The sequence below is a fragment of the Pelobates fuscus genome, chromosome 4, assembly GCF_036172605.1.
Source record: "Pelobates fuscus isolate aPelFus1 chromosome 4, aPelFus1.pri, whole genome shotgun sequence".
NCBI lineage: Eukaryota > Metazoa > Chordata > Amphibia > Anura > Pelobatidae > Pelobates > Pelobates fuscus.
Window position 1 is genome coordinate 61457549 of NC_086320.1, and position 27193 is coordinate 61484741.

Sequence of the window (27193 nt, forward strand, 5' to 3'; positions counted from 1 at the left end):
ACCCCCGCCACAACCCCGCTGTTTTAAGCCTAAAATCAGCGGGGGACCCCAAACAAACCAACCATGGCCTGTTCCACCGTCTCTCGAATGGCCAGATTAAAACGGTTGAGCCCGACCCCAGACAAATGAACCCCATCCGGCCGCAACCAATCTGCCGCCTCCTTCTCAAAACCTGATGAAATGGGCATCCCCAAAACCCCTATAACGAACCGTGAAACCCAACGGATAAACCCTTTGCGGCAGCACTCCTATGCACTCCAGATGTATGCTTGCCGCCAATAGTTCCTCGTCGAGTGCTCAATCATCCGCCCCGAGAAGGAAAAAACAATCAACGGAGCAAAACAGCGTCCCGCACACCGGAACAAATCTCCTAGAGTCCCACCTTCCTATCCTCCGCACATCCCGATTCAGCATACCCAGCCGAGAGGCCTCCGTCGCAGTGCCAATGCGGAAAGAATGACCGCCAAACAAATTGAAATGGGAGAGGAAGTTCCCCTCCTCGTATACCACGATTGGGCCAGCCAGGTACGGCCGTACCGCGGACTCCCTGAGCGCCCAGACCAGACAGGCGTCCAATCCTGGCACCGCTGCCAGCGGGACCCACCTGCCCTTGCAAAGGATGTCGGTCTTGTATGGACGAGTCTTGAAGGACACCAGGTCCTGACCATCCCGGACATCCACAAACAGAATCCTCCCCTACCTGCTGACCAGTTCGGACCCACCAATACCCCAATCCTCATGGCCCCAAAGAAATGAAGAAACGACGAGGCATACCTCTGGGAGCACCTGGCACAATTGTGCCCATAGGGCCCCCAAAACCGGCCTCTTTGGATCCACAAAAACCGACCCCTGCACGGGCCCTACACCGCATGCCATACCAGAAACTCCGTGGCGACAGCCACCCAACCCTGGGACTTAACCAGAAAACTAAACTGGACACGCGCAAGGACACCCTGGAGGACGACATATCCGCCGAAACCCAAACGCTCCAGCAGTCACAACAGACCTTGTAACGAACAGGCGAACCCGCAAATACACCCACCTCTGACTCCCGCGCCTGCCATTTCACCCATACCCTGGAGTACTTTGGCCCAAGAGGAACCCGACCTACACGACACATGAAGACACGGGCACCGGAGCACCAGACGCTGGAGCAGGGGAAGTGCCAAAAGAGAAAAGGGGGGGGGGCCGAGAGCTGGCTAATCACCTGGACAACCCCGAGGTGGGCACAGTGAATAACGACCCGACGGTCCTGTAGCTATCGACCCCACAAATCCAATGCCACCACAATGGAAAAGCTCCAGGAAGGCAAGAATTCCTGGTCAAGTCGGAGGCGGACCACGCCTCCAACCATGTCAGCACACCAGCGCGATCCCAGAATCGCCCCAACCAGACAGAGCCAGACAAAGCCAGCCCAGAATCGCCCCAACCAGACAGAGCATCCAGTCAGCCGCGTCCGTTTAGAGGGGCAAGTCCGAACTGGACACCTCCGGTGCCTGCCAAGGTGACCTTCCAATATACTCGGTCAGGAAGAAAACCCAGACCTCCAGAGCCGGATAAAATACTGCAGTCCCGGTAGTAGCGGCCACCAGGCGCCTGCGGGACAATTGCCCCATGGGCCTGATCTAGCAGCGGAAGATAACCTCCCTAACAGGGACTGCAGCTTGCCTCCCCAGACCCCTAGCCATCGCCACACACTCTCAACCTCAACCCGCGGCAGCCAGCACTCCATGGCCACAGAGTCAATTTCGATACCCAAGGAGCTAAGGCACGTCACTGGGCCCCACTGTCTTATCGTGCTCCAAGAGAACTTGGGGAGCGACAGGGCCTCAACTGACCCCACGAACCACCCCAAAGCTACCTCCCGCAGGAGCTTATCCAGCACCATCTGCGGGAATTCGAGCACAGACTTAGAAACATAACATAGAATGTGATGGCAGATAAGGACCATTCGGCCCATCCAGTCAGCCCAATTTCCTAACCACTGACATTAGTCCCTGGCCTTATCTTATAGGTAGGACAGCCTCACGCATATCCCACACCCACTTAGACTCCTCTACTACTTCAGCAGGAAGGCTAGTCCACGCATCCACTACCCTTCCGTTAACGTAATACATCCGGGTATTATTGTGAAACCTTCGCCCCTCTAATTTAAGATTATGTATTCTTATTGCGGAAGTTTTACTTCTTTTAAACATAGTCTCCTCCCTATTGTATTGATTCCCCTTAAGTATTTCCCCGTCTCGACTTTCACCAATCTATACATACGAAGATCTTTTAACCTTTCCTTTAAGGTCCACACCGCCCCGAAGCCGGGCGCTCCGAGAAAGGGATCCCGAAGCCTCGGGTGACCCCCTCCAGCAGGAGCCCCATGGCCTGCCAATTCCAGTAGCGGTTGAGCCATGGGCACATCGCACTTACGAGCACTGGCGTCGCTGCCCTGCGCCCCCATGTCCCCTTTTTCCCCGTACTTACCCCTCTTGAAACAGCAGGAGGCAGAGTGAGCCCCCACCACGATGGGAGCATTTGAGCTTCAAACAGCATGACCCACCCCACTTACATAGGCTGACGTTCAACTCCCTGCAACAACCTGGCCGTTGCTGCAAGGCCGCTGGGGCAGAGCCGCCCCCCAGGAAAGGAGGACAAACGCCGCCGCCGGGCGGCTTACGATGGAGAGCCAGGGGCCTAAGTCCATCTGATCCCACACTACAGAGGGCAAACCCGCAAGGCGCTGAAGAAATGTTTTTCATAGCGCCACCAACCCAGGCCGCCATAAGTATGACATGCAGCCCAAGTGGTGTCCTGGTAACAAAACAGCGCCACGCCGCACAGCCCGCTCCCCAACCACGCTCTCCAAAATAGTGAACCCCAAACCCAATTCCCAATGTATTAGGAATTTCCCATAACGGAACTATAGATCTTTGCCGCCCGAGTCCTACCCCCCCTAGTGCCCCAAGGGAAGAGCAACCCCCCAAGAGCCAAAGGGGAATACCTTGCGAGAGTGCGCAGGGGAGAGGAGGCGCAGCCCCCAATGAGGAAGAGGCCCAACTCCCCTCCAATTGCCGCGCTAAGGACCAAGCGCACTGACCCCCACCCACCGGTGGACGCATTGTCGCACCAGTAGAGTACTACACTGAGCGCGGCTGACCGCTACTCTTTGATTATTTTTTTTTTGTTTGTTTGGTTTTTTTTTGTTTAGGTTTTAGAAAATTCATTTTTTTTTTTTTTATTTATCTATTTTTTTTTTTTTTTATAAACCCAACATGAACCAGCATAGCGCAGACGCCCCAGCCAGCACAGGAAAACATTACTTACCTGACGGCACCCCAGGAACCGCTGGCGGCACCATAGAACAGACAGCAGCATGAAAAAAGGAGTTCATCACCTACAGCGAAGTTCCCATGGCAACTGGAGCTTCAGACGCCACCTGCTGGACAGATCCGGCAACTGCACCCAAAGCCTGAAGCAGCAGAGGAGAGAGGAAGAGCCAACGCTCCAGGACAGGAGGCTGCCGAGACAGGTAAGGAGAGGGGGGGTGCGCGGTTCGATCCGCCCCCTATTCGTCATCATTGAGTAAACTTTGACCCTGTGCCTCACGGTCAGGAGACACATTCCAGCAAATCAGCAGCAGACCCTCCCTTCCACACCCTCCCACCTCCCTCTCAGCATCCATTTTAGATTCATTCTGAAGCTGCATGCTTATTGAGAGGAGGGAAAGTGTAGCTGCTGCTCATTAGATAGGGAAATTGATAGCTAGGCTAGGGTATTCAGTGTCCACTACAGTCCTGAAGGACTCATCTGATCTCTGCTGTAAGAACAGCACCCCAAAAAGCCCTTTTTAGGGCTAGAACATCAGTCTGCTTTTTTTTTTGTGTAATGTAATTGCAGTTGCCTGCCTGCCAGCTTCTGTGTCAGGCTCAGTGGATACTGTGCCCATTTGCCCAGTGCCACCACTCATATCTGGTGTCACAATAGCTTAAGCTTGACATTTAAAAATAAATTATTTTTCACTGTAATAGATTGAATAGCAGTTAGTTGTCTGCAAGCGTCTGGGTGTCAGGCCTTCAGAGTGTGCTCTGCAGACCTCTGCCAGTGTACTTTGCCACTCATATCTGGTGTCTCTATAGCGTGCTTTTACAAAGAAAAAACGTTTTTCAGTGTAAGCTAATAGCAGTCAGTGTCCTTAACCCCTTAAGGACCAAACTTCTGGAATAAAAGGGAATCATGACATGTCACACATGTCATGTGTCCTTAAGGGGTTAAAGCGGGTGTGTCAGGCCTTCAGCGTGTGCTCTGCAGACCTCTGCCAGTGTACTTTGCCACTCATATATGGTGTCCTAATAGCTTGCATTTAAAAACCAAAAAACTTTCACTGTTATAGATTGAATAGCAGTTAGTTGTCTCCAAGCGTCTGTGTGTCAGGCCTGCTCATCTGCCCACAGTCAGGTGTCTGTCAAGGACATGTTTGAGCGTAAGAAGCCAATGTCAGAAAGTCACCCCCTTGCCCGGCGTCTGACAGCTGGCTTGTCTGTACTATTAGCCCGCCAGTTTTTACCATACAAGCTGGTGGAGTCTGAGGCATTCAAAAAATTTGTAGCTATTGGGACACCTCAGTGGAAGGTACCCGGCCGAAATTTCTTTTCACAAAAGGCAATCCCCAACCTGTACTCGATTGTGCAAAAGAAAGTAATGGCATGTCTGGCACACAGTGTTGGGGCTAGGGTCTATCTGACCACTGATACCTGGTCTGCAAAGCATGGTCAGGGCAGGTATATCACCTACACTGCACATTGGGTAAACCTGCTGACGGCTGCCAAGCATGGAATGCGTGGCTCTGCAGAGGAGTTGGTGACACCGCCACGACTTGCAGGCAGGCCTGCTGCCACCTACTCTACTCTACTCCTCCTACTCCATCCTCTTCCATAACCTCCTCGGCTGAGTCCTCTTCTGGCTGGGGGGAGTATCTGCAGTAACACAGAGTATCTGGGAGGAGTATCTGCAGTAACACATAATGTCTGGAGGGAGTATCTGCAGTAACACAGGGTGCCTGGGGGGAGTATCTGCTTGTAACATTTATATGCACTAAAAAAAAAAAATTGAAAAAATAAAATAAAATGGTTGCAGCTTCCGAATTAATCTAAAATGGATGCTGTCCAGTAGGTGGGAGGGTCTGATAGGGAGGGTGTGCTGCTGATTTGCTGGAATGTGTCTGCTAACTGTGAGGTACAGGGTCAAAGTTTACTCAATGATGACAAATAGGGGGCGGACCGAACATCGCATGTGTTCGCACACGGTGTCGAACGCGAACATGCTATGTTCGCCAGGAACTATTCGCCAGCGTACCGTTCGGGACATCACTAGTGCTACAGTATCACGTTTTTGGGTCATACATAACCACAGGGAGGCTATACTGAATCTCCCTAGAGCTGGCGACCTAGGGCCAGACCTGATCCATCTGGCCACCCTGGAATGGGATCTGGAGCAGGACTACCAGCACCTGCTCAGCTCAAGTCGGCCCCAATTTACCCTGCAGGCAGAGCAAGAGAGCTGGTTGGCAGATCCAGACCTATAGCCCTACAACTGGAGAGACATCATAGATTGGTCCTGGGAAGACCCATGGTATGGTGGCGGCCATCATAAGGCGTGACAACAATGAGTGGTGTTTGGTCATCGAGTGCATGGAACTCAAATTGTTCACTCAAGTGCGCGAACGTCGCTGAATGCTTACCTTCCGGGGATGTTAGGCTATTCGAACGGGAGTCGAACGACGTTCGGTAAGAAGAAACTCCCAAACAAAAGAAATACACTGACTGTACTCACAAACGGCTATGTTCGGCATTTAGAACTTTACTTCGAATCCCCAAAGTAGACCTGTGACTTCCAGGGTATTCCTGAACCCCTGAACTGATCTGAGTGATTTTTGGATATGTTGGTCAGCCAGATCAGGGCTATCAGGGGATGTGACATTTGTGGGGATATTGTGTTTTGGGGTACTTTTGGGACTTTGTAGAAATGTTTTTTTTTTCCTGCCTGGAGATAATTGGGTTATCAGCTATACTCTCTTCCCACTGAGAGCAGGATAGGGGCTACGGTGCCCGGTGTTGTGCTTATGGTCCTCAGCGTCAGTGTCAGGGTCTTACCTGAGTTGGGAGTCTGTAGCGCAGATATGTTGCTCACCCTTGCAGATAGCCACAGGCCAAGGTGGTCAGGTAAGAATTCACCCGGCCTGTGGGTCTGTGCACGGGGGCTGTGCAGGATAAAGTACCAATACGCAGTACAGGCAAGGACTGAACCAGCAGGATAGTCGAGGGATAGCCGAGGTCAAAGGATGCCAGAGGTCAGGATAAACGTAGTCAGAAGCCGGGGTCAATAATACGAAGCAGATGAAACAGGAACACTGGTACGAAACAGGATCACAAGATCAAAGACTTGACATTGAGCACAGGGCGAGGCTGGGTTTTAATACCCTGCTGATGACCGATCAGAGTCAGGTGAGACACAGCCAAGTCAAGGTGCAGTCCCCGGTGTAGTAGCCATGCCAGGGGGCTGCTGTGGCTCAGAGGCAGAAAGCAGGACTAGGATTGAGAAGTTCCCCAGTTCAAGTCTCCTGTTGGGAGCTCCAGGAGCGACCACGTCTGGCTGTCTGTCTAACTGGTGAGAACCGTGACAGTACCCCCCCCCCCCCTTTAAAAACGACCTCCGGGCGTAAGTAGGTTCTCCATCGTAATAATACACCTCTCCAAGGTCACTATCAGAATCCAGTGAGTCCCCATAGTCAAAGTCCTCAGTGTGGAATCCCTTAATTGCTTGGGATTTCCCAGTACCAGCTTCTGGTACGGCTGAAGAACTGTCCAGGTTTTTTAGGTTCCGGGTACAGGTGGCAAGCACTTCCACAACTTCGGCAGGAGCAGTGTTCGTAGCTAACAATGCTTTTTCGAACATTTCAAGGTCTTCTTTACGGACCGTAGTGCCATTAGAAGCAATGGCACAATCCACAGGTAAATCCTTTTCAGGTGGACAGGAAGTAGTGGTGGTACCACAGGAAGTAACTTCGGCAGTAGATGCAGGTGGCTCTGGAGCAGGGGGTGTAGTTTCTCCCATGGAAGCCAAGCATGGGCAAGAAAAACGGCTCCCATGTAGCTTTTTAGGCTGGTATGCGGTGTACACAGGATGAAGGAAATTAGTACCCAGTCGGAGAGCTGGAAGTCTAGGAGGGCAAACAGGACAAAGCGTGATGAAATGCCCTTTTTCTCCACAGTAATATCACAGGCCATGGCTTCTCCTTCGGTCCCTTTCCCTAGGTGTCACTTTGCAGTGGACAAGTCCTAATTGCATAGGTTCCTCAGGGTCAAGTGGAACACAGGATACCTCTGGAGTTTTCCTGGGAACTGGATCATAAGGGGGCATCACTGGGGTGTGGTGATGGTACTCGGTTCCTTGGTTATGAAGACTCCGCGATTTTTTAGTACGTGGAGCTGGCTTGGGCATAGTGGTCTTGCATTGTGAGTCCATAGCAGTAATAAAGGATTCCCAGCTGACAAGGACAGGACTCTTCGTCTGCAACATTTGGTGAGCCCAAACTTTGATGCGTCCAGACAACAGGTTGATAGCCGCTCTGACCCTGATGAATTCTGTGGCATAAGTTTGAGGCTTTAATGAAAACAACACCTCGCAATCCATCTTGAATGACTGAAAGGACGTGCGGCTACCATCAAATCGGTCGGGCATGATGACAAACGGTTCTGGATAAGCTGGTTCCGGGGCTGGATGTACTGCGCCTTTAAGAAATAAAATTTCTTGCTGCAGCTCCGAAACAGTCTGGGCCAGGCTGGACACTTGCTGGGGCGAGGGTGAGCACATCTCTGCGGACTCCATATTGGTCAAGTCTTTTGTCAGGGTCTTACCTGAGTTGGGAGTCTGTAGCGCAGATATGTTGCTCACCCTTGCAGACAGCCACAGGCCAAGGTGGTCAGGTAAGAATTCACCCGGCCTGTGGGTCTGTGCAGGATAAAGTACCAATACGCAGTACAGGCAAGGACTGAACCAGCAGGATAGTCGAGGGATAGCCGAGGTCAAAGGATGCCAGAGGTCAGGATAAACGTAGTCAGAAGCCGGGGTCAATAATACGAAGCAGATGAAACAGGAACACTGGTACGAAACAGGATCACAAGATCAAAGACTTGACACTGAGCACAGGGTGAGGCTGGGTTTAAATACCCTGCTGATGACCGATCAGAGTCAGGTGAGACACAGCCAAGTCAAGGTGCAGCCCCCGGTGTAGTAGCCATGCCAGGATGAACAGGACCGGAATCAGTAGTCACTGTATAAAGCTGCTGTGGCTCAGAGGCAGAAAGCAGGACTAGGACTGAGAAGTTCCCCGGTTCAAGTCCCCTGTTGGGAACTCCAGGAGCGACCACGTCTGGCTGTCTGTCTAACTGGTGAGAACTGTGACAGTCAGCTAGGAAGCTTTGATTGATGGACCCACCCAGTCGGGGTGGCAGGCAGTCCATCACAACACCGATGATGTGATGATGCACGCACATCCGTGTCACTAGCGTAAAAAATTTCATTTGAGGCCCTTGGAAGCGACCAGCGGTTTTGAGAATGCCAGCATGATTTCCACCCGATCTACCATGGAGACTGGAGGGAGAACTGGCAAGAGGTAAGCTTAGCTTTAGTGTGTCCACGCTGATCGAGTGCGGACATGCTGTCATGCCGACCGTGCACGAGGTCTCCCCAGATCAGCAGTGTGACAGATAGCGAAGAAAAGTGATGTGGAGAATATCTACAAGTACCTGGGGGTACCACAAGAACATGGCAACCATGAGGAAGAGGCAAGGAGAACATCAGAGTACCTCCAGAGAGTCTGAGAGGTCCTGAAGTCCCAGCTAAATGGCAAGAACAAGATCCAAGCCATCAATACATATGCCCTACCAGTCAACAGGTACCCAGCTGGAATAATAACCTGGCAAGATGTCAAGACCCTCAAGTCTCAGATAAACCTCTCAATTGATCCATCAATGCTTTCTATGGCTCCTATTTTTTTTTCAGCTGATATAGATTTACTCCTATTTGGTTCTATTTGGTTCAGGGTTCCGCCCTTTTCGATGTGATCCCACTTTGTTCTGGGTACCCAAGCCCATGTGCTTGTAAGTCCACACCCGTTCACGTAATTATGTCATGGAAGCGATGATGTATGCGTTCCACGTCACTCACTGCCCGATTGGCTGTGAATAGTCCTTTGTTCATGTCATTCAGTGGGCATGTAGAAAAAAGGGGAAGAGTGGATATGATTAAAGTGCTTGTAACTAATAAACTTTTATCAAATCTTAATTAACTTTATTAAGGAAAAATTAAAACAAGATAAAATATATGAAAATTCTAGTATAAAGCAGAATTCACACATACTAGAACTCTATCTATGTCTATGCACAAGATACATGAATAAACCAGTTTATTTATGGATGCATTCTTTTATATGGGAATTAATTTCTTTAAAATCTTCCTTAACGGGTATATCCAATTATGTTAAATTTTATACCACCCCACCCATCCCCTAATAAAGATAAAAGGAGGGGGGGAGGTATATGTTAAATTATTGGACAGATTGTAGAAAAAAATGTTTATTTAAATATTTATGAAATGATGGGTAATGTGATTACTCCTATTTTTAAGCAGAATTTTAGAAGTATTTAAAAATGGATGAGAGAGGGGCTAAAGGATGGTTAAGACACACACTGATATACACTATGTGGGGATGTAGTGTATGCACCTGTATCACAAATCCACCTTCATAAACTTTCTACATTGTAAAACTCATCCTGCTGCTTTTTGCTACACTGTTATGACATGACCAACCATTGTGACATCATAAAAGCTAAATTGGCTATTGCTGGAATTCAGACAGGAACCTTGATCTTTTCAGCCTTGTGTTTAAGAGCTTTTTTGGAAAGCTCCCACCCTACCTGAGCAGAATGCTCTCCCCGGCTGTTCCCACCTTCTATAACCTCCGATTCAGTACCAGTACTTTAAGTAGTCTACCTAAATACAAAATAAAAATGTTACGTTCCTCTTTTTCCTACAGAGCACTGCTATTATGGAATAACCTTCCGGACACTTTCAAATCCCCTCCCAGCCTAAAATCCTTAAGAAATCCTTCTTTACATATCTCAAAACAGAATGAACCTGTAATAATGGTTGATTACATTTCTTACCTGTTCTGTATTAAATTTATATATGTATTAATATTATTTTGAATATTCTATTGTACCCTGTTGTAACGATGTAGGGTTAGTGGGCCCAGGACATACATTAAAATGAGAGAAATCTCAATGTATTATTTCTGGTAAAATATTTTATAAATAAACAAATAATTAAATACAAACCTACCTTCACGTTCACTGTACATGTACACGGCATCCTCGAAGACATGAGGCCCTTTTACTACACTTGATATCCATATATAAGTGTCATGACATCTGTAAGCTCTTCCATTGCTTTTGCTTCCTGTCCTTGGCTGACAAAGAGCTTAAACCTCTCACCTATTAATATTCAGCTCTTTGTATCTCCATGGTACATGCAGGTAATTGTAAACAATGCCACCAGACATTCTAACGGAAGGATTCAGTGAAAGTAAACTGGAAAACATAACCAATGCTTCCCTGGTGAAACTCTGCCAGGTAACAGGGGGAGCGTCTAACTCGCCATATGTTTTCCAGCTTGCAAATATCTGGAATTTATGGTCTTTGTTTACAGCTTCCAGCCATGGAAAGCAGCCAGTGAGAGCTACAAACAGAGTGACTCCAAATGCCCAGACATCAATACTTGGACTCAAGTGTAGATATTGGTTAGGTTCCAGAATAGAAAGCTCAGGTGCCATGTATGGTATTATATGAGACATCGATGGGATGAATCTACCAAAACGTTCTGTTAGACCAAAATCTCCGATCTTGATGTTGTGGCATTCTTTATCCATAAGCAAGATGTTGTCTGGTTTCAGGTCTCTATGCACCAACCCTTGATTATGAATGAAAAACAATGCTTCGGAGATCTGAGCAGCACAACGCTTCACAATGTATTCTGGTAACCCAACCTAAAATATTAGAGAAAAAAAAATGTCAGTATATTAAGTAAAATATTCAGTAGAGCCAAAAATAAAAATCTTTTACCAATATCATTCTCAAAATCATTATTTTAATAGGTCAGCTGATAACTCTCCTCTAGCAAACGTATGCCTCAAATATTGTGTTGTAAGCAGTGATTTACACATGCAATGTTGAATTATCAATGTATGCCATAATTAAAGTTCTAAAATATATATGCTGCTGAAAATAGAATATTAATTTTAGCTATTTCAATTGTAGGCAAGAGTTGACAGTAAATGTAATTAAGCTCTTTTTATATGTTTTATGGAGATGGCTGTGTTTATTAAAACTTTAAAATTAAAGTTTTCAACTTTTTCAATGAATTCAACTTGAACATTGATAATGATTTAACCAAACTAAGATGCAGCTAGGACAGGTGTTGGTAACCAGCGGCCCTCCTGTTCTTGATGATATACAATTACAGCAAATATCCAATGCCAGTTATTGTTATAGTACATACATAAGGTATAGGGTATCAAGTTGCCCATGCCTAAAGTAGCATAGATATTCTAACAAGACGATTCATTGTTACTAATCTGCTGTAAAATACCACTGAGACTAATGAGGAGCAATTATACAGCTTATGCTCCTTACCTTCTCAACAATAATGGATTCGAGGGTCCCTGCTGTTGCCACCTCCTGGACGTAGACATAGTGTTTCAGGGTATCAAAGAAGTAGGGGTAGGTTGTAATGATACCCCTGTGATGAGACAGATAGACCGCAACCTTGAATTCCTTGACAAAGTCATCTTGGTGGGTTCTTTCTTTCTTCATCAGTTTTAGCGCCACTGATCGACCTTGTAAACATTATCAAGACAAATATTAAAACCATTTTCAGAAAAACAATCAACTATAGTAACATTAATGAGTCGGGAGTGACATGAGGATGTTAAATGTAATACTATTAAGACAGTTCTCTTTAAGTGCTCCAATATTTCTTTCCGAGTCCTGTGTGTGTGCATGCGACACTTGAAATTAATTTAATTTGCCTATTGTTTTGGCTGTGCCAGTACAGCAAGATATACAATATAAATAAAAAGACAAAAAAAACAAATAAAAAAACTAATAAAAAAAAAAAAAAAACTAACTTTTAGGTGGCCACTAGGTTTTGCAAAAAGTGAAATTTCTGCTTAAAGTACACGTTATTATAGCCATTAACTATTCTAGATACTGTATGTTATTAGATTAACACACGTGTGCCAACAAAGGCTTTGGGGTTAATGAAACAGTCTGTACCTGCTAGCTTGTCATGAGCCAGTAAAACTTGACCAAAGGTCCCTTCTCCAAGCTTTTCAAGAACCTGGTACTGCTCTGGAATCATCTGGATCTCTTGGTTTTCGGATGTGTTTTCCATTGCAATGAGCTGGAAGGCAGGTTCTTTACTCAGATCTGAAGCGTAGACCTGAGGGTGCAAAATATTAGTTTTAAAAACTGCTTTTTTATAATCTTTTATAAGTAAAGATAGATGCCTCCAGAAAGTGGTACAAAGATAGCAAAATGCATTTTTAGGGTGTGTTAATAGCCCTAAGGAATATTTTAATACGACTAGAGAGACTGTATAACAGATGGCAGGTGTATAATGTAATCAAGACATTAAATGTAAAAGTAGGTAGAACTTTATATAGATTTTTTTAATAATAAATGCAAATTGTATATTTAATGTATAATTCAATAAACAGTATTTAATACATTGAATTGTTCTTTTAACCAAATCAAATTTTGAACCAACGTCTGTTGGTATTCCAGATCCAGAGTGTCCTGACTAACCCCAAATGAATTATATGCTATGAATTAAAGGACAGAACCAGTTTTACAAACCAAGCTACACATTAAAACATTTATCTCTCCACCTACTGTGTAATACAACTTTCAATCACGTTATAGGTTGGCTGAGACTTACGTGACATTTAGTCCAACATATACGGAGAACCAAATGTTATTCATCCAACAGGAATAACAATCATGTACATTTTATTCCCTGAACATCTAATTGTTTAACCAAATACTAAAATATAAGGTTTTAGTTTCTTTAAACAAATTTTGTTGTATAGAAAATTACCAAATTTCAATCTAGAGGAGCTGTAGACTGTTTACATCTCTACTATTTTAACCTACTCTTTGCAATTTATCTACATATCACACTCCATTCAGACATGTATCAGTTTATAAGGAAGTGTAGATCTTACCTTTAAAATCTTACAAACAACTTTGGGTTGAGATATCACTTTGGAATATGGCAAACGTGATCTCTTTCACAAGTTCAACACATGGAAATTTTCTCCTGGAGTCCAATGTCTTCAAGAGGTTCCTGCTAAACCAACAAGAAGACAAATTCTGAAGGCTGTAAGCCTGCTAATGGTCTTTTATAGGAGAACTGCCCTGACTAAACCATAAACCCCTCCCTTAATTAAATGCAAATTGAGTATCCCACCAATAGCCTATGTCATGTTAATAGGTGTGAAGATTTCTATTGGTCAGTGTTCAAGCAGTGGGTGGAGAAAAGTAATTATATGTAATATGTTAATTAGAAACAGACAGTATCTGTCATATTAGCATTATAATTACTTTTTAAGAAGAAATGTGTAATGTAAACATAGTATAAACCTTGTGGAGGGAAACTTAAATGAAATAGTCTAGGAGCGAGAAAATCTTAATTTTCAATGTAAAAAAAATATTATTTATTTATCAAGAGTGTGTGTAGCGAGCTTAAAACATAGGTTTTAACTTAGAAAATCCAGCACCTCTATCTTTCTGAGACCTCATTCATCAATCCATTTTTTTTATGGGCAAAAGTTGCACATGATCACTGTGGAGGTTAAACGATGCATTATTTATTAAACTGGAGTACTGCAATATTATTCTGTTTTTGCTATTAGATTTTTTGATTAGAAATTGGTTTCTAGTTTCTCACTATCTAAATTTAACCTGACCTCAAATTTTGATTGTCCTTAACATTGCAATATATTGTGTAAATCACTAAACAAACCTTTCCTTATTAACCAAAAGTCAACAAGTCAGCATAAAAAATATGCAATTTTTTTGTTATCCCACCAAACCTAGTTTTCTGTTTAAAGATAAAGTCAAATATATATTTAAAAATATAACACCAATAATTAACTGTGGTAAAGACAATCAACTGGCTTTAAAATAACCTTTTTTCTATAACCTGCCTAAATATTAAACCATACTATTCTACCAGCTGTAATCTGCTAGAAATCTCATATATTGTGTTGTTGACTTAAAACTACCCAATACTTCTTCACATATTGGTATTTTTTTTTACCCCAAGTAATATTCATTTTTGAAGCTCCTAATCTTCTTGCATGAACCCTATAGTGTGTATATTCCATCGATTATCAGGATGGGGGTGTTGGGTGGGGTGGGTGAGTATGACTTCTCATAATGACTCACACAATTATTATGGAGGGTGTTCATTCATGCTGCATAACTTACAATTAGTTGATAACTCCTTTTTTTTGTTGTTTTTTTCATTTTTGCTTCCATTTGAGCAAATATTCACCTAAAACATAATTTGGAAATAATACTTTAGGAGGTGATTAAAGATACATTTTATTATGAAGATTCTGTTTGATTCCCACAGTTTTTATCTATATACAGAGTTAACCAAAGGCTATACCTGTCTTATAGTACCACTACACTAAGAATGACCGTGAGCATGCACCCAGCTACACTAACATTTGTCCCATTACAGGCAATTGTTCCTTTTTAAAATTGAGTGTATCTTGTGTAAATGGAAAGGAAATCCAAAATTGGAGGTTGGGCATGATGACCTCTAGAATTCTTCCTATGGAAATTCCTTGAATCTCCTCACCAGCTTATCTGCAATTCACACTCTTTCAGTCTTTGAAAACTTGTCCTGGTCCCCATGGTAACATTGCTATTTCAACCCTCTTTCACTGTGCACAGCATTCCTATAATGCATGGCATTAAATCAGGCCTAGTATTGCACCCAGTCAGTGAAACTTAAAAAGGCATGGATGGATACACTATATTTGGCGTATGAACAAGTATGGAGACTGGGTAAAAAAAAAAAAAAACAGAGATTATATATCATTGTAACATATTAATTTTAGTATTTTAAATCTGGACATATTACTGACCTACTTTATGTATGAATACAATTGTTTATTATTAACCCCTTAAGGACGGCGGACGTTCTATGCCGTCCTTGGGGACCCAGTCCTAAATGCCAGCGGGCGGCATAGAACGTCCCCACCGTCCCTAATACTTACCTGGTTGCCGGCGCTCGCGGTGGGGGGACTCACCTGGCATCCCAGGGAGTCCCCCTGCTTCCGATCTTGCCCTACTGGTCCATGTAATTGCGAGAACCTCACAATCACATGGACGGCATAGTCGTCCACAGCATTGCCAGCAGGGGGACTGCCTGGAATGACAGGCAGTCCCCCTGCTGGGTGTAAAATGTAAAATACAAGTTTAAAACAGTTAAAAAATAAATAATATATACTTAGATCATTACATTTTCTTGTCCGGCTTCACTTCCGGTTCGGCGCACTTCCGGAAGTGAAGCCGGACAAGAAAATGTAACCGCTAAAAAAAGATTGAATGAAATGGAAACAGCTGGGATACCTTTCAACTGCAGATAGGAAGCCCAATCAGAAGAGGATTGTGTACCAACGCCCACCACACCACCAATGGACTCCCAGCTTGAACATATTTAAGCAAACAAACAAAATATGTGAACACAACTCCAGTGAAAATAGTGATAATTAATAAGCAAAAAATTGAGCTTCCCTGTGTTAGGTGAAGTATTCAGAAAAGGTCCCCAAAGACTTCCTCTTGTCTTCAGCATACATACAAAATAGAGTGGGGTATTATCTGCTAAATACAGATCAAATGGAAAAACATAGCGTTTAACTGTGTGATAGTAAATGAAGATGTATAATTAACAATTGGCCACTCACAAATTATAAGATTTAAAAAAGCTTTGAGTGTAATCCTTTTCTTCAATATTTTCTATGTTCATCTTCACACTCCCATCAGTAATTAGGAATATTTGCTCTTTTGAGCAAATATTCCTAATTACTGATGGGAGTGTGAAGATGAACATAGAAAATATTGAAGAAAAGGATTACACTCAAGGCTTTTTTACATCTTATAATTTGTGAGTGGCCAATTGTTAATTATACATCTTTATTTACTCTCACACAGTTAAACGCTATGTTTTTCCATTTGATCTGTATTTAGCAGATAATACCCCACTCTATTTTGTATGAACATATTTAAGGGTTTGAGGGGGGAGGAAAAATAGGCTTATTTGTACACTTGTTGATGTTTTGACAGTGTATATGATTATATGTTTTAACTGTAATTTGATATTTGGTCCCTGAGGAAGTTTCCTAAGGGAGACGAAACGCGTAGGACCAGTAATAGCATTTAATTTTATTTTTATACTTCAAAGCCAATACATTTCCTTTTTTTTTTACCAACCATTGGGAGTGTGTGGACTTCCTAATTTTGGAATTGGCGTGGTAACCAAACAGGAGTAACCCCCCTAACTACAGGTGAGGCAACCTGAGGGCTTGAAAAAAACACATCAATTTGTGAGTGCAACCTTGAAGCATGAAATGGATATTTAAATTTTAATTTTATTACACTATGTTGTATTTTCTGTTTATATTCTAGTGATACAAGCTGACTCCCTGGTTGTTTTGTAGTTTGCAATAGTTGTATATGGTCACCAAGTTGGGAGGTGACATAAGGGAAGCAAGTATCCGAAAAGCTAAGTTTATATCGATATTTTCCACGGGTGAATAGGTGGAAGTTATACCATATATATATATATATGTGTGTATGTGTGTGTATATGTAACGAATATATACCCCAACATGCAGGATTCAACTTAACAAAGGACAACACAGAGGAGAGATAAGTCTACTGGACCTTAGAATGTCCGGACTCGACGTATATGAGAGGAGACAGAGTCAGGAACGATCCGAGGTCAAGGGCACAGTGAGACAGCGTAAACTAGGACTAGCCGGGTTCTGGTACACAGTAAACAGAAAGCCGGCAAACTGAACAGATAAGGATAAAGAGATAACGTAGTCAGAATCAAAGCCAAGGTCAAAACGAAGGAATACAACTGAACACAACAAGCGCTAAAGGGAACTGAAACAGAAACCACGATAGGGCAGGGAGTAAAGGGAGAGGTAAGTTTAAATAGCTTCTAAACTAATTTGATTGGCTCCTGTAATATACACCCCCCCAAAAGGTAAGTGTATGGGGAGTGTGGCATGACATGGGCCAATGGGAGCCTTTTGACAATTTAGGCTCCCACTGTCTCTTTAAAAGCGCGCCCGAGACCCGCGGCGCGCTCTTAGATTCAGGCGGGACACGTGACCGCTTCTCGCGGTCACTGCACGCCTTCCTAGTGAAGCCGTCGGATGAGCCGTGCGCGGCTCGTGCAGCAGGACCGCGCACGGTTTGAAGAGAGGACCGCAACCGGCCCCTGGATAAGGTAAGGAATGCTACAGTATATATATATATATATATATTATATATAGAAACAAAATCCAGAGCCAGGCACTCCTCCTTATAAAAAACTCTCAAATATAAATAAGCCTAGGTGCAATCCCGCGTTATATATACGAAAAAGCAATAAAGGGAGCACACTAGGTCTTGATTATAGTGCAAAATTATTTACTGCATTCCCAATTAATACATAGCTGTGGTTTAAGCAGAAAAAAAATCAACATTTCGACCCTTCTGGGTCTTTATCAAGATCACAGTGACATGTATAACATACTTTCCATATATACATAAATATGTAATGAGCTTACCAGTAAGATCATCGGACAGCCGGCAGACTGAGAAACCCGGAAGTGTGAGACACCACGTGGGATTGTGCGTGTGACGTGTTACGTAAATAGCGTAGTTGCTAAGCAACTACGTAGAAGGAGTAAAAACAATCACCCGGTTCAAAAGAAACCGGAGGAAAACTCTATGCAAGCCTAAAAAAGTGTGTAGAGAGGAAGACTAAGCCAATATATCCCGAGGTCTGCATAAATAGATCTGTATATGTGCAAAGTCCATGTGAAATAAAACAAACGTGCAGAAAACATCAATGTGAAAAATTACAGTGTGAGGAATATACATAGAACATAAATGCAGAACGGGATCAGGCTATAGCAGATACAATTAGTTGGAAAGTCATTCTGTACTATATACCAACATAAATTCTGTGAGGCATATTTTTACTGGTATGACATAGTTTAGGCATTGGGCTAGAGGCATATATTTATATTATAGCTGGACATAGTATATTTATAATAATATGTACAAACACATCAAACATTCCCATTCATTCTTTTTGAACCTGGGCATAACTATCTGCATGCTATATATTAGAGATTGCTTAAAGACTCTTTTTGGAAGATTCCCACATATTTAACAAACAAACGAAGAACAAAAACGTATAATAATTCAGATTGCCAACTCTAGAAGGGAATGTATGTGGTTGTACAAATTAAGAAGAAAAAACGGAAATCTACATATTACTCTATGACATAGAGACAGGGAATTGCAAATTAGTTACTTTAGTCTAAATAAAAGAACAATATTGAACTACGGACCTTACTTAAGGATCCCTAGGTTGTAACTATTAGGACATAACAGAGTTGTATAGCTATAAGTATACTGATTTAAAGAAACATGGACAAAACAAGGTTTTCATTAAGTCCATTCGGAGTCACTGTGTTTAAATAGTGGATCCAATGGGCTTCACGTTGTAGGAGCAACTTGGATCTATCGCCTCCTCTTGGTTGTGCAGGGACGTGGTCAATTGCAATAAACCGGAGTAAAGGTAGATGGTGTTGACTAGCTAGAAAGTGTTTAGCAACAGGTTTGTCGGTCCGTTGATCTCTAAAAGCAGTCATGATTCCGGACCGGTGTCCTCTAATGCGATCTCTCAAAGTCATGTCGGTTTTACCGACGTACAAAAGTCCACAGGGACAAGTGATCATATATATGACATGTGTTGTCATACAGCAGCAGGACCGCGCACGGTTTGAAGAGAGGACCGCGACCGGCCCCTGGATAAGGTAAGTAACGTTACAGTATATATATATTATATATGATCTAAGTATATATATATATATATATACACACACACACACACACACACACACACACATTTACACATACACTGTCTAAGTGTATTTCAATATTAATATATATAATTATAGTATAACATCTATATAATTTTATATATATATATATATATATATATATATATATTAATATCTAAAAACACGTAGAATGATATTGATTAAATATATAATTATAGAAAAAATCCAATATGCTTGCACTCCTGGTGATAATGATGCTATTGACCGGTGCAGATCCAGCAAAATTTGTAGAGATCCAAGTAAACGGGATGCACTCCAGGGTCTTTGAAGTATAGTTAAAATATAACTTTTAATTCATATCAAAATGATCAAATTAACATCAACGTTTCGGCTCACATCTGGAGCCTTCTTCAGGATAACAAATAATTATATATATATATTTAGATATAATATTAAAAAAATATGTAAATACGTCAAAAAAAAAATTCAAATATATATGTCTCATCGTTCTAACTGTATTTTGATATTAATATATATGTATTGATATTAAAATACATGTAGAACGGAACAAAATAATATATATATCTATATACATAAGTATGTATATATCACTATATATATAAACCTATTTCAAAATAAAAATGATAAAAAAAAATATATATATATATAGCCACTTAGTCACAAACACTGGCCAAACTTGGCGTTCAAATTAGTTTTTTGCATTTTTCACACACAAACAAATATTAACGCTAACTTTGGCTAGTGTTTGTGACCAAGGGGCTACTAAAAAAGACTGGACATACCCCATTTGCAATACCGTGGGTTGTCTACTATTGCAAATGATATGTCATCATGGGGGTAATTCTAATTTTATTGCAGTAAAAGCAAACAGTATTATGACATTCAGAGTTAAAATGTCACGTAGAACTAAAACAAATAAAAACATCTTATTTTCTCCCATTCTTTAATATTTTATTCATATTAAATTATGTTTCATAGCTAAATATTTAAAGTTAAATGAAAGCCCTGTTCCCCTGAATAAAATGATATATAATAAGTGTGGGTGCATTTAATATGAAAGAGGTGAATTACAGTTGGACAGACATATTTTCCAATTTCAGATTTTGTTTCCGTTTTGATCACAATTTGTACATTTGACTCCGTTCTTAAGGGGTTGAATACCTCATGAAAAATTAGGAGTTTGAGACATTCCTGACAATTAAATAAATATTATTGTAGTGAACAGAAATAATGTTTTACTAAATTATATATAAACAAGGCCGGCGCCACCATAAGGCGAATAAAACATTCGCCTGGGGTGCCGACCTGCAGCGGGCGCCCAACTGGAAGTTTCCTGCTGGGCTGCTGGTGTTTGAGGCTGGAACGCTGAGTGAGCGTCTCTCTAGCCACCCCCCAGCGCAACTGCTTTACCCGCTGGGCTCCCTCCATGTCACTAAGAGCCCAGCTCCCTTCCTGCAGGCACGGGAAGACGAGATGTGAAATGGTATCTTGGCTGCCCCCTGCCTGTAAATACCGGACACATGCTGGAGGGAGCAGGAAGCAGGCTGTGCTCACTGTGCACAGCTTCCCTGCTCCCCCAGCAGAAACAATGCCAGCTTCCTGCAGACTGGAGAATGGTTCCTCATACACAGCACAAGCATGGAGTCTAAGGGGCTGATTATTTTGTGTATGTTTGTGTGTGTGTGTGTGTGTGTGTAAATAAAATGTGACTAAACTGGTGTGAGTGACATTGTGTTTATATTTCAGTAAGAGTGTGTGAGAGTGAGTGACGTGTGTGTGCGTGTGTGTGTAAGTGACATTGAGGGTATACTTTAGTAACAGTGTATGAGTGACCATGTGACCAATTACCACCAAAGATATTAAATACATAATTTATCACAGCTATAAATTATGTATTCAATGTAAAATGTATGTATGTATTCAGTATGAGTATATGGATTTAGGTATTAGGCAGTATGTGTGTATACAGAGACGGCTGGTCCACAGGGTCCAGTGGGGCCATGGCTCCAGACGGCATCTTGACTGGGAGCGGCATTTTGCCACACCTGTAATTATCTAACAAGATACTAACCAGTTGGGGAAACGTCTCGCATTTCCCATTCAGTCCCTTCACCAGGGCAGGCTAGGACCGCCTGTATATAAATATAGTGTATATTAAAAGTGGGGTCCGCAATGCTCGGTATAGTGATTACTGAAAACACAAATCTGTCTTTAGAAATGACAAATAACTAATGCAGATGTATTTTTAGAATATAATAGTAACTATTTGAATATTCAATCATTCTTATCTGCAACTTCATTGATTAAAGGGTCGGGTGTGATATGAAATGTAATGCACTTTATTTTTCCAGATGTATTTGCATTACAACTGAGTTAGCTGGTTAATTTAGAATATTAGGCTGAATTGAAACTGTGTGACTCATTGAATTCAAATTACCCCCAACCCATTATATTATGTTTTGGCGTCGCCCATATTAACAGATTTTGTTGTCCAATAAACAGCAGTTTCTTTTTATTGTTTTATAAACTAGATCTTGGAGTGACTGTTTCTTGTGCTAATTTTATTCAATTTACAGAGAATTTTATAATTCTGATGTGGTAAATATCAAGCCATTTACATTTTCAGTCCAAGAAACTGTAGAGAATCTCACTAAAATCTACATACATTTTTTAATTTTATAAGTCTTAGCAGAATCTTAAATATATTGCAAACACAAGAACTGAAATAAAATAGAGATTTTCTATATTCGATGCAGTACGGCCTCCGTCACGAAAAAGGTTGAGCTTTGGTTCTGCTAGGAAATTAGGTTGGGCACAGTGGCGTCTCCAGGTTGAGCTTTGGTTCTGCTAGGAAATGAGGTTGGGCACAGTGGCGTCTCCAGCATTCATATTTAGGGGGGGGCAATTATAAAACGTGTGTGTATATATATCTAAAGATCTAAAGATCTTGAGCCCCTAAACTAAACTGCAACCACGGGACTTGCCCCTGCAACCAGATTTCAATTTCAAATAGAAAAACAAACCATATAAAGCTAAAAATACTATTCTAAATTTTATCCCCTCATACCTCTTAAATTGATAACAAGGTTGGCCCGATAAGCATCTGTCAGGGCTTTTTCGTTTTGTCTGTGCTGTGGCTTCAAAGACAGGGCCCATTTTAATAATAAATGTAAATTGCATGTTAAATCATCATTATGCAAGGCCGCCAATAGCACTGCACTATTATTATTTCTGAATAGGGACATTGCATTTTAAACACAATTGAAAAATACACTGTTCATATACTGGACACAAATAAAAAGGGACATAGGGCTTTATATTTGCTCCTCATTCATAACCTGCCTGCTGTTTGGGGACAGAGAAGGCACCGCCACACCGTCGTCAAGCTGTCTGGGGACATAGATAGCACCGGCAAACTGAGGGCAGAGGTCAGATGACACGAGACTCAAAGTCTCTCAGTCCCATTTGCATTCCCCCATCAACCAGTGGCGGATCCAGAAGCTAATCTCGGGAGGGGCACTGGCAGATTATTTTAAGAAACAATCCAGGCACAATAACCACTACAGCTCTCTGTAGTGGTTTTGGTGCCAGGAGTTGCTGTGGCGCCCTCCCAGAGTAATTAGTCAAACTGTTTAAAAAAATGTTTGATAACTTACCCATGTCTGCCGGGATAGGGGTTGTAGTGTGTATGTGTGTGAGGGGTGCAGTGTGTGTGAGGGTCGCAGTATGTGTATGAAGGGGTAGTGCGTGTGTGAGAGGGGTGCAGTGTATGTATGGGGTAGCAATATGTATATTGGGAGCAGTGTGTTTGTGTGTAAATGGTGCAGTGTGTGTATTGGGAGCAGTGTGTTTGTGCGTGAGTGGCGCAGTGTGTTTTTGTGTGAGGGGTGCTGTGTGTGTGTATGGGGGGCAGTGAGTGTATTGGGGGCTATGTGTAAGGGGGGCTGTGTGTGTGTGTGTAAGGGGGGCTGTGTGTGTGTGTAAGGGGGGCTATGTGTGTAAGGGGGGCTATGTGTGTAAGGGGGGGGCTGTGTGTGTAAGGGGGGGGCTGTGTGTGTAAGAGGGGGGGCTGTGTGTGTAAGAGGGGGCTGTGTGTGTAAGAGGGGGCTGTGTGTGAATGGGGGGGCTGTGTGTGTATGGGGGGGCTGTGTGTGTAAGGGGGGGCTGTGTGTGTAAGGGGGGGCTGTGTGTGTAAGGGGGGGCTGTGTGTGTAAGGGGGGCTGTGTGTGTAAGGGGGGCTGTGTGTGTAAGGGGGGCTGTGTGTGTAAGAGGGGGCTGTGTATGTAAGGGGGGTGTGGGTAAGGGGGGGGACTGTTTATGTAAGGGGGGACTGTTTATGTAAGAGGGGGGCTGTGTATGTAAGAGGGGGGCTGTGTATGTAAGAGGGGGGCTGTGTATGTAAGAGGGGGGCTGTGTAGGTAAGGGGGGGCTGTGTAGGTAAGGGGGGGCTGTGTAGGTAAAGGGGGGCTGTGTAGGTAAGGTGGGGCTGTGTAGGTAAGGGGGGGCTGTGTAGGTAAGGGGGGCTGTGTAGGTAAGGGGGGCTGTGTAGGTAAGGGGGCTGTGTAGGTAAGGGGGGCTGTGTAGGTAAAGGGGGGCTGTGTAGGTAAGGGGGGGCTGTGTAGGTAAGGGGGGGCTGTGTAGGTAAGAGGGGGGGTTGTGTATGTAAGGGGGGGCTGTGTATGTAAGGGGGGGGCTGTGCAGGTAAGGGGGGCTGTGTGGTGCAGTGTGTGAGGGGATAGGGGGGCAGATAAAATATATATTTTTTTGTTTTCATTATTAAATAATAATTAAATAAATAAAGCTAATGTCCCCCCTCCCTTCTTACCTTTGCTGAGGGTGGGGGAGACATTGCTTTCTCTTCCATTCCCTGGTGGTTCTAGTGGGGGAGTGAACTCTAACCTGCAGCTCAGGCTAGAGTTCACTCTCGCGAGAACGGAGCGTTGCCATGGTAACGCTCCGTGCTCGCGAGAGGAGAACCCGGCGGAGCTGCAGGTAAGAGCTCCCCCGGGTTCTCTCTCTCACTCCCTCCCCTGCCGGCCGCCCAGCAATCTGCCTGTGTGGGCCGGGGAGGGAGATCACTGATCTCCGGTCCGTGCAGGCAATCAGCAGGGCTGGTGCTTGGATAGCACCAGCCCTACGTGGGCCGGCAGGGGAGAGCCTCAGGCAGCAATATTTTCTCGGGGGGGGCAATTGCCCCGTTGCCCCCCCCCTGGATCCGCCAATGCCATCAACTAGGGTAGTGTGGTCTGCATGTAATCTGACTAAATGACTTGAAGTGTTTAAAAATGGATGATGGGCATTTTCAAAACATAAACTGTTTTTGTTTTTTAATAATGCTCATCATCCATTTTTTAACTCTCCAAGTCATTCAGTCACACTAGCATTATTCACCCAACCCATTCAGTCCACACTCACTTCAACAATCGATGTAGGTGTGGGATAATGTGACTGAATGACTTGGAGAGTTAAAAATGGATGATGGTCATTATTATAAAAACCTGTCACTGAACCTGTCAGTTTAAACCTGTAATGATTCAATACCCCAGGTATTTCTGGGTTGGAACAGTTCACACCAATAAAGAAAATGGCTACTATTCCATTATTCCAACAATGTAAATGGCTGCTGCGCTAGCTGCAATAGACTGCCATGACAATGTAAAATTCATTATATGCAGTCTACCATGACAATATAAAACTCATCTCTTAATGGATGAATTAATAACATTAATAATATAAAGAAATGTGTTTTATATTGTCATAGCAGGCTGCATGTTATGAATTTTAAATTTTCATGTTATGGATTTCTAATGCAACTTACATTGTGCACAGTAGCCATTTTCTTTATTGATGTGAACAGTTTCATGTATGTACTTAGTGGGCATAGGGGGATTCCCTTCATCCCCCATAAAACCATAACTTACCCTTTCAAATAACGACAGACAACTTCTTGGAGAAAACAGGCCACAGCATTTATTAACACAACCAAATACTGTATAACTCCTTTTAACATATAACCAAATAATAATTATCATAAATTAACATAAACAATTAGCATATAGTCATGCAGTAACCAAAGAAACCGTCCTTGCCAATCTAACTTCCCCAAGGCTCTCACCTCCCCCCCTCGGCATAATAAAAACATCTTCCTTTTCAGGGCTCCCCACCCACTCGGTGGGGCCCAACCATAATGCTCCCCACTGGTCGACTTACAACCCAGTGGGGACACGTCCAACCTGGTACCTCCTCCAGGTTCACCATAAGAGACAGGGGAGGATGAGACCCGGCCATTATCCCCCATTTTCATCTAATCTACCAAACCATCCCTTATTTGGCAAGGACACACACCCGCCACAACCCCGCTGTTTTAAGCCTAAAATCAGCGGGGGACCCCAAACAAACCAACCATGGCCTGTTCCACCGTCTCTCGAATGGCCAGATTAAAACGGTTGAGCCCGACCCCAGACAAATGAACCCCATCCGGCCGCAACCAATCTGCCGCCTCCTTCTCAAAACCTGATGAAATGGGCATCCCCAAAACCCCTATAACGAACCGTGAAACCCAACGGATAAACCCTTTGCGGCAGCACTCCTATGCACTCCAGATGTATGCTTGCCGCCAATAGTTCCTCGTCGAGTGCTCAATCATCCGCCCCGAGAAGGAAAAAACAATCAACGGAGCAAAACAGCGTCCCACACACCGGAACAAATCTCCTAGAGTCCCACCTTCCTATCCTCCGCACATCCCGATTCAGCATACCCAGCCGAGAGGCCTCCGTCGCAGTGCCAATGCGGAAAGAATGACCGCCAAACAAATTGAAATGGGAGAGGAAGTTCCCCTCCTCGTATACCACGATTGGGCCAGCCAGGTACGGCCGTACCGCGGACTCCCTGAGCGCCCAGACCAGACAGGCGTCCAATCCTGGCACCGCTGCCAGCGGGACCCACCTGCCCTTGCAAAGGATGTCGGTCTTGTATGGACGAGTCTTGAAGGACACCAGGTCCTGACCATCCCGGACATCCACAAACAGAATCCTCCCCTACCTGCTGACCAGTTCGGACCCACCAATACCCCAATCCTCATGGCCCCAAAGAAATGAAGAAACGACGAGGCATACCTCTGGGAGCACCTGGCACAATTGTGCCCATAGGGCCCCCAAAACCGGCCTCTTTGGATCCACAAAAACCGACCCCTGCACGGGCCCTACACCGCATGCCATACCAGAAACTCCGTGGCGACAGCCACCCAACCCTGGGACTTAACCAGAAAACTAAACTGGACACGCGCAAGGACACCCTGGAGGACGACATATCCGCCGAAACCCAAACGCTCCAGCAGTCACAACAGACCTTGTAACGAACAGGCGAACCCGCAAATACACCCACCTCTGACTCCCGCGCCTGCCATTTCACCCATACCCTGGAGTACTTTGGCCCAAGAGGAACCCGACCTACACGACACATGAAGACACGGGCACCGGAGCACCAGACGCTGGAGCAGGGGAAGTGCCAAAAGAGAAAAGGGGGGGGGGGCCGAGAGCTGGCTAATCACCTGGACAACCCCGAGGTTGGCACAGTGAATAACGACCCGACGGTCCTGTAGCTATCGACCCCACAAATCCAATGCCACCACAATGGAAAAGCTCCAGGAAGGCAAGAATTCCTGGTCAAGTCGGAGGCGGACCACGCCTCCAACCATGTCAGCACACCAGCGCGATCCCAGAATCGCCCCAACCAGACAGAGCATCCAGTCAGCCGCGTCCGTTTAGAGGGGCAAGTCCGAACTGGACACCTCCGGTGCCTGCCAAGGTGACCTTCCAATATACTCGGTCAGGAAGAAAACCCAGACCTCCAGAGCCGGATAAAATACTGCAGTCCCGGTAGTAGCGGCCACCAGGCGCCTGCGGGACAATTGCCCCATGGGCC

At 44.0% G+C, this 27193-nt stretch overlaps 2 protein-coding genes across 2 annotated transcripts in view; both read right to left on the bottom strand.

Moving 5' to 3' along the window:
* Window positions 1-10419, bottom strand: part of LOC134609325 (uncharacterized serine/threonine-protein kinase SBK3-like) — a 36698-nt gene extending 26279 nt beyond the window's left edge. The window contains exon 1 of the mRNA XM_063453006.1: window positions 10390-10419. Within this exon, the coding sequence (XP_063309076.1) occupies window positions 10390-10419 (30 nt within the window). The remainder of the gene's footprint in view (window positions 1-10389) is intronic.
* A 118-nt stretch (window positions 10420-10537) lies between these two features.
* On the bottom strand, window positions 10538-25799 carry LOC134609326 (serine/threonine-protein kinase SBK1-like). Its single transcript, XM_063453007.1, has 4 exons — window positions 25674-25799; window positions 12381-12546; window positions 11739-11941; window positions 10538-11092 (listed from the first exon to the last, which is right to left on the bottom strand). The coding sequence occupies exons 1-4, from the start codon at window positions 25797-25799 to the stop codon at window positions 10538-10540; spliced, it is 1050 nt and encodes a 349-aa protein (XP_063309077.1).
* Between the last annotated feature and the right edge of the window lie 1394 nt (window positions 25800-27193).

Coding starts and splice junctions, on each gene's coding strand:
- LOC134609326 (XM_063453007.1), bottom strand. CDS start 25,799: ATGCCCATTTCATCAGGTTTTGAGAAGGAGGCGGCAGATTGGTTGCGG. Junction 12,547..25,673: donor AGACGGTGGAACAGGCCATG/GTTGGTTTGTTT, acceptor TTGCACCCTCAG/GTCTACGCTTCAGATCTGAG. Junction 11,942..12,380: donor GGCTCATGACAAGCTAGCAG/GTACAGACTGTT, acceptor AATGTTTACAAG/GTCGATCAGTGGCGCTAAAA.